Consider the following 10,695-nt stretch of genomic DNA (forward strand, 5'->3'; position numbering starts at 1 on the left):
CCCACCAAGGATTCTCTGAAGTCCATAGCAGGTTCACTGTGAGATCTGATTCCCTGTCCTCAGCCACCTGTTGAATCATTAACAGTAATCATGCACACCTCACTGGATTTTGCTTTTTCCTGACAGTACAGGGTTGACAGGTTTAGCAAATATAAACACATGACACCCCATCAAAGTCTAATTTCAGATAAACAATAAATAACTTTTAAGTATAAATATGTCCCATTAAACAATGAATAATTTTTTGAAGTTTAAATATGTCCCCAATATTGCATGGGACATATTTATACTAAAAAATTATTCGTTGTTTATCTGAAATTCAAATTTCACTGAACAGCCTATATATGATTTGGAAACCCTATCAGTCAGTCTTCTACAAAGTTGCCAATTTCTGGGAGCCCCCAGTTTGTCAGACATGTCTACTTAGCAGTAGACACTACTCTAGCTTCAGCCGGGACCCCTAGTCACTAATGCGATAAATATCATGGAGGAAGAGGAACTCTCATTAGGGTAAATGTGACTCTGAAGGCACAGGATTAGCTTTGATGCTGATAACTTCCACTGCAGTTCCAAGCATAAGGATTGCAGCTCCTCATGGAGGGGAAACAAGGCGTGGCAGTTTTCCACTGAACTTTCTAGCCCGACAGGAAACAGCTACATAAGATGATATCCCTGAAATATCCCCTGGTTATCTCAGGCTAGAAAGATATGTTAGCGATTTCCCCAAAATGCCTATATTTCCTCAGATAAATATAGCTTTGAGATGCCAAATACAGTGTTGTGGAAAGTCATCAAACTGGAAAGCAGACGTGGGGACAGTGTTCTTTTTTTCATGAGACCCACATTTATGTTTACATTTATGGATGTAAATTAAACAGATAATGGAAGTTAAGAAATATATCTGTTTCTGGGATTCCCTGGTGGCACAGTGGTTAAGAAACCGCCTGCCAATGCAGGGGTCACGGGTTCGAGTCCTGGTCCAGGAAGATCCCATATGCCACGGAGCAACTAAGCCCTTGTGCCACAACTACTGAGCCTGCGCTCTAGAACCCGTGAGCCACAACTACTGAAGCCCGCGTGCCTAGAGCCCGCGCTCCGCAGCAAGAAGCCACGCAGCGCAATGAAGAGTAGCCCCCGCTCGCCGCAACTAGAGAAAGCCCGTAAGCAGCAATGAAGACCCAACGCAGCCAAAAATTAATTAATTAATTAATTTTAAAAAAAACAACAACCAGTAACTACCGATCTGCTTGCTTTTTTTTTGCTTTGCCCTCTAAATATGCACCCCTAAATGCTATGGTTTATTTTGCTCGCTTTTGAACTCTATAAATAGAATCATACATTATATATTCTTTTGTTTTTGGCGTCTTTCAATCTACATTTAAGATTCAACCATATTATTGTGCAGTGCTATAGATAATTTATTTTTGATGTATGAATATAGTTATTAATTGATTCTGTTGTCAATGGATATTAAGGCTGTTTCTAGTTTTTGTCTATCATGAACTATGCATACCATTTTGAACATTCTTGAACATGTACATTTATGCAAGAGTTACTTTAGTGTGTATATCTAGGAGTGGAACTGCTAGGTTATAAAGCGTGCCTATTTTCTAGATACTGTCAAACTGGTTTTCCAAGTGGTTGTACCAATCAATCTATGGTCCCTTCAGCAAAGTATGAGAGTTGTTACTCTTGTTTTCTTCTAGAGAGTCTTTTTTTTTTTTTTTTTTTAAACATCTATTGGAGACACAGATCTACTAGAGAATGGACTTGAGGATATGGGGAGGAGGGAGGGGTAAGCCGGGACGAAGTGAGAGAGTAGCATTGACATATATACACTACCAAATGTAAAACAGATAGCTAGTGGGAAGCAGCTGCATAGAGAGTCTTTTCAATTTGGTTTTTCAATATTTTGTTTACTTGGGAAATCTATACAAATGGATGTGGTTAATATACACTATTTTTCCTGGATTTGTAAGTCAAAGAATTGTTAAAATTATAGCAGCAAAGTCACATACTAAACATAGCAAATAATCTACATGATGAGGATCACAATATAATTTATGCGGATAAACATGTACAATTTCTTATCTTAGTTGGCTTTTAGAAAAGAGATAGAATCTGGACATACAGACGTAGAGAAGCAAACAAGTAAAAACCAAATAGACAAACACAATTTTTTAAAATACGTTTGAAAGCCCACCTCTACTCCTTTCTAAATTCTTGTTAGTAAATAAGTGTTGATTAAGAAGAATTTATGGAAGCCCAACACAGCTTAATATATTAAAAACACCATCACCAGGACTTAGGGCCCCTCCCTTCCTTTGAGAATTAAATGATAATTCTTCTCCCTAACCACTTTTCTTGCAATATAATTGACATATAACATTGTATTTGTTTAAGGTATACAACATAATGGTTTGATATATGTATCTATTGCAAACTGATTTCCACAATAAATTTAGTTAACATCGGTCACCTTATATAGTTATAATTTTTTTTCCCGTGGTGAGAACTTTTAAGATGTATCTCTTAGCAACTTTCAAATATACAATACTGTTAACTGTGTAGAGTCACCACGAAGTACATTACATCCCCAGAACTTATTTACCTTATAACTGGAAGTATGTACTTTTTGACCACCTTCATCCATTCCCCTCCTACCCATCATTCATCTACCCCACTACCCCACCCACCTCCTCATCTGACAACCACCAATTTGTTTTCTGTTTCTATGTTAGGTTATTTTTGGGTTTTTTTTTTAGATTCCACAGATAAGTGAGATCATGCATAAATGAGATAATTCTTGGTAAGGACTTAGCACAGAGCCATACACAGAGTAACTAATCTGTTTGATTTTTATTATGATCATTTTTTGACATCCAAGTAAGAGCTCATTAAACACAAATTAATCTCATCTCTACTTTAAAGCCAGAGTATTTTTTTTAAAGTAATAAATCTAACTATTTGAACTTCCAGCCAGCTAAATCAAACATTGAATTAAGGCTTTCCACATTTCTTCAAGGAAGAATTTTTTTAATATTACAAATTGAAGAAAGTGTTCATTGTAGAAAAATTAGAAAATAGAGATATAAAAATAAGAGTATGTCCACCCAAAAACCTGCCTACAGACGTTTATAGGAGCTTTATTCATAATTTCCAAAACTTGGAAGCAATTAAGATGTCTTTCAGTAGGTGAATGGGTAAATAAACTGTGGTACATCCAGATAATGGAATATTATTCAGCACAAAAAAGAAATGAGCTAGCAAATCATAAAATAAACGGAAGAAACTTAAATGCATATTACTAAGTGAAGGGAGCCAATCTGAAAAGGCTATGCACTGTATGTATGATTCCAACTATATGACATTCTGGTAAAGACAAAACTGTGGAGACAGTAAAAAGATCAGTGGTAGCCAGGGGTTTGGGGGAAGGGAGAAATGAATAGGTAGAATGCATAGGATTTTTAGCGCAGTGAAACTATTCTATGTGACATGTTAATGGTGGATACATATTCAAACCCAGAATGCACAACATCAAGAATAAACCCTAATGTAAACTATGAATTTGGGAGTGATAATGATTTGTCAAAGTAGGTTCAGAGCTTGTAACAAATGTACCACTCTGGAGCCCAGTGTTGATAGTAAAGGGAACTATGACTGTGTAGGGGCAAAGGGTATATGGGAACTCTGTACTTTGTGCTCAATCTTGCTATGACCCTAAAACTGCTCTAAAAAAAAATCCATTTTTTACAAAAGCAGGGAAAAAAGGAGTAAAGAAAAAAAATTAAACAAATCCTAACACGTTTTAAACATTTTGGTATATATTCTTCTGCGTTTGATAATTTTATATTGTTGTTGTATTCCATAAACCTTTCAAAATCTCTGCCTTTTTTTCCATTGATACGAGTCAAGAAAGAAATCTGTTCACCTTGCTTTGAAAGATGTTTTTAAAGTGGTGCTTCTCAAACTATAAAGTGTGTACAAATAATTAGGATTTATTCATGTTCTGATTAGTAGGTCTGGGGTGGGGACTAAGATTCTGCATTTCTAACAAGCTCCTTCTTTGGGCTGCAGACTACACCTTGTACAACAAGGTTCTGGAGCTTGAAGTGAAACAGTTTCCTACTTTTAGAAGAGTCATTTGACACTCTTTTTTGTGGAATTTTTTTATTCCTTGAACTGCAAACTAACTGCTTCCAAGATGCTTGACATTGCTAATTATTAGAGAAATGCAAACCAAAACTACAATGAGGTTATTACCTCTCACCGGTCAGAATGGCCATCATCAAAAAGTCTACAAATAATAAATGCTAGAGCGGATGTGGGGAAAAGGAAACACTCCGACACTGTTGGTGGAAATGTAAATTGGTGCAGCCATTATGGAAAACAGTATGGAGGTTCCTTAAAAAAAACTAAAAATAGAGTTACCATATGATCCAGCAATCCCACTCCTGGGCACTTACCCGGAAAAGATGAAAACTCTAATTCGAAAAGATACATGCACCCCAGTTGCACTATTTACAATAGCCAGGACATGAAAGCAACCTAAGTGTCCATCAACAGATGAATGAATAAAGAAGATGAGGCATATATATATATATATATATATATATCATATATATGTGACATATATATGACATACACACACACACATAATGGAATATTACTTGGCTATAAAAAAGAATAAAATATTGCCATTTGCAGCAACATGGATGGACCTAGAGATTATCATACTGAGTGAAGTAAGCCAGATAGAGAAAGAAAAATATTATATCACTTATATGTGGAATCTAAAAAAAAAATACAAATGAACTTATTTACAAAACAGAAATAGACTCACAGACATAGAAAACAAACTTATGGTTACCAAAGGGGAAAAAGGGGGGGGGATAAATTAGGAGTATGGGATTAACAGATACACACCACTAAATATAAGATAGATAAATAACAAGGATTTACTGTATAGCACAGAAAACTATACTCAATATCTTGTAATAACCTATTATGGAAAAGCATCAGAAAAAAATATGTATAACTGAATCACTTTGATGTACACCTGAAACTAACGCAACATTGTAAATCAACTATACTTAAATAAAAATAAAATCAAATCACTACTGGTAGTGAAAAAAAAGTTGGAAGTGAGATGAGTGGGTGGGTGAGTAGTTGTATGTCAAAGAAAATACGATGTAGAAAGGATTAAGAGGTTAAATGTGAGGACAATAAACCTGTTGTAGATGCTCTATAAATATTTGACAAGAATTAAATCTAGCATAGTGTGAATATAATTCCTTTTCAAAACCACTTACTTCTGCCTTTATCTTGCATGTAATTATTGTCATTTTAGAATTGTCACAAACACAGCTCTCCTTTTCACTAAAATGATTTTGTAACTTTCAACATTCATTAAACGTTTTGTCTATCAAGAAGAACAAACAAACAAAAAACCCTAACTGCTTCTAAATGTCTTTCTGATATTTCAATTCCTACAGTCTCCGGTTAAGGAAAATCTTAAATCAGCTGTGCTGTAGGACTAGGTAAAACCTTGGTGAAAAACTAGGACGGGAGAAGCGAGAGGCGGAACCTAAAGTGAGAGGAAAGCAGGAACTGAAGAAGCGGAGGAGGGATTTCAAACTTGGACGAGAGCCGGTTCTGTTTACCGGAGGGACCGGAAGAACGCTAGAGTAGTCTCCGCACCATGGCGGGTCCTGTCAGCTTGCGAGAGCTTCTAATGGGCGCTTCAGCCTGGACAGGCTCTGAAAGTCCCGAGGGGTCCCCTACAGAGGGTGGTGGGAGCGCGGCTGGCGGACCGGAGCCTTCTTGGCGGGAGGATGAGATCTGCGTGGTGGGAATCTTCGGCAAGACGGCTCTGCGCCTGAATTCCGAGAAGTTTTCACTTGTAAACACGGTGTGCGACCGACAGGTTTTTCCCCTCTTTCGCCACCAAGATCCTGGAGACTCGGGGCCTGGAATCAGGACCGAGGCTGCGGTCGTCGGGGAGGCTGGTGGAGCCGGGGACCCTGGCGCCGGGTCCGGGGATCCAGTTCGGGGAGGTGTCGCTGTCGCGGAAGGGAACCGAACTGAGCCAGGTTCCCAGGACTACAGCCTTCTGCAAGCCTATTACAACCAGGAAAACAAAGTTCTGTATCTTCTTCTCACTTCCATCTGTGACAATTCCCAACTTCTCCGGGCTTGTCGGGCCCTTCAGAGCGGGGAAGCTGGAGGTGGCCTCCCTTTACCTCATGCAGAAGCGCACGAGTTCTGGAAGCATCAAGAGAAACTGCAGTGCCTCAGTCTCCTTTACCTTTTCTCCGTCTGTCACATCTTGCTTCTGGTCCATCCCACTTGTTCCTTTGACATCACTTATGATCGAGTATTCAGAGCCCTGGATGGACTGAGACAGAAAGTACTGCCCCTCCTCAAAACAGCCATTAAGGATTGTCCAGTTGGCAAAGACTGGAAGCTAAACTGCAGACCTTGCCCACCTAGACTCCTTTTCCTCTTTCAACTCAATGGAACACTCAAGGTGGAACCCCCTCGGAACCAAGACCCAGCTCATCCAGAGAAGCCCAAGAAGCATTCTCCCAAAAGGAGACTGCAGCATGCCCTGGAAGACCAGATTTATAGAATCTTCCGGAAGAGTCGTGTCTTGACTAATCAGAGTATCAACTGCCTCTTTACTGTGCCTGCCAATCAGGCGTTTGTGTACATAGTTCCTGGAAGCCAGGAGGAGGACCCAGTAGGCATGTTGCTGGACCAACTTAGGAGTCATTGTACTGTGAAAGACCCCGAATCTTTGCTGGTCCCTGCACCCCTTTCTGGGTCCAGGCGATACCAGGTGATGAGGCAGCACAGCCGACAACAACTTTCTTTCCACACTGACACTAGCAGTTCCAGTTCTTCCGGGCAGCTAGTGGATTTCACTCTTCGGGAATTCCTATGGCAGCATGTAGAGCTAGTACTAAGCAAGAAAGGTTTTGATGACAGTGTGGGCAGGAACCCACAGCCTTCCCATTTTGAACTTCCTACTTATCAGAAGTGGATCTCGGCAGCTTCAAAACTGTATGAAGTAGCTATCGATGGGAAAGAGGAGGACCCGGGCTCTCCCACTGGAGAGCTAACGTCGAAAATTTTAAGCAGTATTAAAGTCTTGGAAGGGTTTTTGGATATTGACACAAAATTCTCGGAGAACCGGTGCCAAAAAGCTTTACCCATGGCCCATAGTGCCTACCAGTCAAATTTGCCTCATAATTACACAATGACTGTCCACAAGAATCAGCTTGCCCAGGCTCTTCGAGTGTACAGTCAACATGCTAGGGGTCCAGCCTTTCACAAATATGCCATGCAGTTACACGAGGACTGCTACAAGTTTTGGAGCAATGGCCATCAGCTCTGTGAGGAGAGGAGTTTAACTGATCAACACTGTGTACATAAATTTCACTCCTTACCTAAATCAGGTGGCTAAAATTTTCTCAGTATTTTGAAATCAAAACTTTGAGCTGTGTTTTTATTCTTGTTTTAAGAGAGTTTGTTCATTATGTATTGACACTTTAAAAAGAGGGCCCTGCAGAAATTTAGGTACATTGATTTAAGTTTTTTCTTCTGCTGTAAAAAGAAAAATCAGCTATGACTAATTATGTTCTTGTATGTAAAGAATGAACCCTAGGGGATTAGTAAATGAGAACTATTAAACAATACAAAGTTTCAGGAATTTCATATTAACATTTTTACCTTTTTAACTGAAATGAATATAATGAAATGTATGGGCACTATGATGATAAAATTTACTTAGAGACCCTAAAAGTTTAGATTAAAAATATGTATTATGTCATGTATTTTCACTTGCTTCTTCTGTTAGGTGTGTTTAGTCAAGTTTTTGTGTTTTGGGTGTTTTTTTCCTTCTCATTTCCAAAGAACTGTTTGGAGAAATTTTCGGGTTAAGGTACAATTGAATGCAAAATAAATTTGGGTCTGCACTGTGTGTAAAATTAATAGTGGCTTATATTTTCCAGGAGAAAAACCAGAGCCCGATAGAAATCCTCCTGTGCTGTATCACAATAGCCGAGCTCGATCCACTGGTGCCTGTAACTGTGGAAGGAAACAGGCACCTCGAGATGATCCCTTTGATATCAAGGCAGCTAACTATGACTTTTATCAGGTAGACTCTACATTTTTTCTTCCTCTTCTCTCTTTCTTTTTTTTTTTTTTTTTTTGCTAACGACCATCTGAGTAAAAATATATTTTTTCAGAAGCAAAATATCTAGATAAGTAAATGTGACTTGCAGTGTGATATGTAACAAGGGAAATTTCTTTATATATACTTATTTGCTTACCCATTAACTGTTGATCTTGCTTTTTAATGTGAAGCATGTGTTGTTTTCAGTGAAAGGTTCACAGGATCAGTTTGTTTGTTTTTTTCCTTCCTCCATAGCTTCTGGAAGAAAAATGTTGTGGAAAATTGGATCACATCAATTTCCCAGTATTTGAACCAAGTACTCCAGATCCTGCTCCTGCCAAAAACGAATCATCTCCTGCCCCTCCAGATGCAGATGCTGATAAACTTAAAGAAAAAGAACCTCAAACCCAAGGAGAGAGCACAAGCCTGAGTTTAGCTTTGAGTTTAGGCCAATCCACAGATAGTTTAGGTACCTATCCAGCTGATCCACAAGCAGGAGGAGATAATCCAGAAGTTCATGGTCAAGGAGAAGTAAAAACTGAGAAGAGACCAAACTTGGTTGATCGGCAGGCATCCACAGTTGAATATCTCCCAGGCATGCTACATTCAAATTGCCCCAAAGGTCTCCTACCCAAATTCTCCAGCTGGTCTTTGGTTAAACTAGGCCCTGCTAAGTCTTATAACTTTCATACTGGTTTGGACCAACAGGGCTTCATTCCAGGAACAAACTATCTTATGCCTTGGGACATTGTCATCAGGACTAGAGCAGAAGATGAAGGAGACTTAGACACAAATTCTTGGCCTGCTCCAAATAAAGCTGTTCCTGGAAAGAGAAGTGCAGTTGTAATGGGAAGAGGAAGACGGCGAGATGACATAGCGCGAGCATTTGTGGGCTTTGAATATGAAGACTCTCGAGGACGAAGATTTATGTGCTCAGGACCTGACAAAGTAATGAAAGTAATGGGAAGTGGGCCCAAGGAATCAGCTTTAAAAGCCCTGAATAGTGACATGCCCTTATATATTCTGTCATCATCTCAGGGTAGAGGGCTAAAACCACATTATGCTCAACTTATGAGGCTTTTTGTTGTGGTTCCTGATGCTCCTTTGCAGATAATACTAATGCCTCAGGTAAGAAATATAACCCTTTTTGTCCTCAGACAAACAAAAAATGCCGATGCTTGTTTTGATTGTATGAAAAAAGTACAGAGTATCAAACTAAACAGGTCTTAATTTTAAATACCTCTTATACCTAATATTCTGTTTCTTGAAAAATAGATTGTAGGTGTGTTAATCAGTTCACACCATCAATTCACGTCATCTGGTTAGAGGCAGAACTAGAAGTTAAAAATCTGTAGAAAAGCAGGATAATATTTGAGATTATTTAATGTAATATCAGATATGATTGGAGTTAAGAATGTACACATTACCTGCTTAATATTATGTGCTCTGTGAACTTATCCTTTGTTTAGGCACTTATCGTTCAGGTGTTTCTTATTGAAATATATTAAAATAATCATATAACCTGTGTTTTTCAGGTTCAGCCAGGCCCACCACCATGTCCAGTATTCTACCCAGAAAAACAAGAAATCACTCTCCCACCTGATGGCCTCTGGGTTTTGAGATTTCCGTATGCCTACGTGACTGAGAGAGGACCTTGTTTCCCTACGAAGGAAAATGTGCAGTTGATGAGTTACAAGGTGCTCCGTGGGGTTCTTAAAGCAGTAACACAATAAGTGTTTTCCAGTCAGTACAGTCCTAAACTGGAGCTGATTTTTGGTTTTGGTGTGTATGGGGTGTTTTTTGGTATGTAAACTATGTTTTCTTGAACCCAAAATGTGTTTTGGTTACAGGAGTTCAGTATTTGGACAGTAATTGTTCCACTATTTCATGATATTGTTGATACTTATTGTAAATGGGGGTACAACTTCCTAATAAACATTGTTTATTCTAGAAAAGGACATGAAATACATGGTTGATACCTCTATTTTCTCTTTGTTTCTGTTTCACTGTCCATAATAAAACATATTTCTATTATAACTGAATGTTGCATTATCATGTTGAGCCAAAGCTTTGTTATCGCTAAAATGATGTTTTAGCTGGGATTTTCCTTGAAATGCTGCTCCTGAAATTATCTTCAAAACAAGATGATCCAGGGCTTCCCTGGTGGCACAGTGGTTAAGAATCCGCCTGCCAATGCAGGGGACAAGGGTTTCAGCCCTGGTCCGGGAAGATCCCACATGCCGCAGAGCAACTAAGCCCGTGCACCACAACTACTGAGCCTGAGCTCTAGAGCTCGCAAGCCACAACTACTGAAACCCGCACGCCTAGAGCCCATGCTCCGCAACAAGAGAAGCCACCGCAATGAGAAGCCCATGCACCGCAACGAAGAGTAGTCCCTGCTCACCGCAACTAGAGAAAGCCCACGCACAGCAACGAAGACCCAACGCAGCCAAAAAATAAATAAATTTTAAAAAAAGAAAAGGGAGAGAGAGGCAGAAACCACAGTATCTTTTTTT

The 10,695-nt window shown here is 39.2% G+C and overlaps 2 protein-coding genes and 1 pseudogene across 7 annotated transcripts in view; all 3 read left to right on the top strand.

Annotated features, from left to right (window-relative positions):
* LOC309649739 (synaptosomal-associated protein 23 pseudogene) overlaps positions 1 to 10,695 on the top strand; it is a 424,755-nt pseudogene that overhangs the window by 384,392 nt on the left and 29,668 nt on the right. The window lies entirely within an intron of this gene.
* The window catches only part of PRR11 (proline rich 11), a 276,060-nt gene that overhangs the window by 25,927 nt on the left and 239,438 nt on the right, over positions 1 to 10,695 (top strand). For 4 of the 5 annotated variants that reach the window (XM_082440100.1, XM_082440102.1, XM_082440101.1 and 1 more), the window contains one exon: positions 930 to 5,456. The exons of the other annotated variant lie outside the window; for it this stretch is intronic. In XM_082440100.1, the coding sequence (XP_082296226.1) occupies positions 930 to 1,034 (105 nt within the window). In that variant the 3' untranslated portion in view covers positions 1,035 to 5,456. Of the gene's footprint in view, positions 1 to 929; positions 5,457 to 10,695 lie in introns of those variants that run through there. 5 annotated transcript variants of the gene reach the window in all.
* Positions 5,681 to 10,691, top strand: SMG8 (SMG8 nonsense mediated mRNA decay factor). The gene is made up of 4 exons (XM_082439954.1): positions 5,681 to 7,460; positions 8,016 to 8,161; positions 8,435 to 9,307; positions 9,715 to 10,691. Exons 1-4 carry the CDS (start codon positions 5,702 to 5,704, stop codon positions 9,910 to 9,912), a joined length of 2,976 nt encoding a protein of 991 aa, XP_082296080.1. The 5' UTR covers positions 5,681 to 5,701; the 3' UTR covers positions 9,913 to 10,691.

Source organism: Balaenoptera physalus (assembly GCF_965194825.1).
Source record: "Balaenoptera physalus genome assembly, chromosome: 20".
NCBI lineage: Eukaryota > Metazoa > Chordata > Mammalia > Artiodactyla > Balaenopteridae > Balaenoptera > Balaenoptera physalus.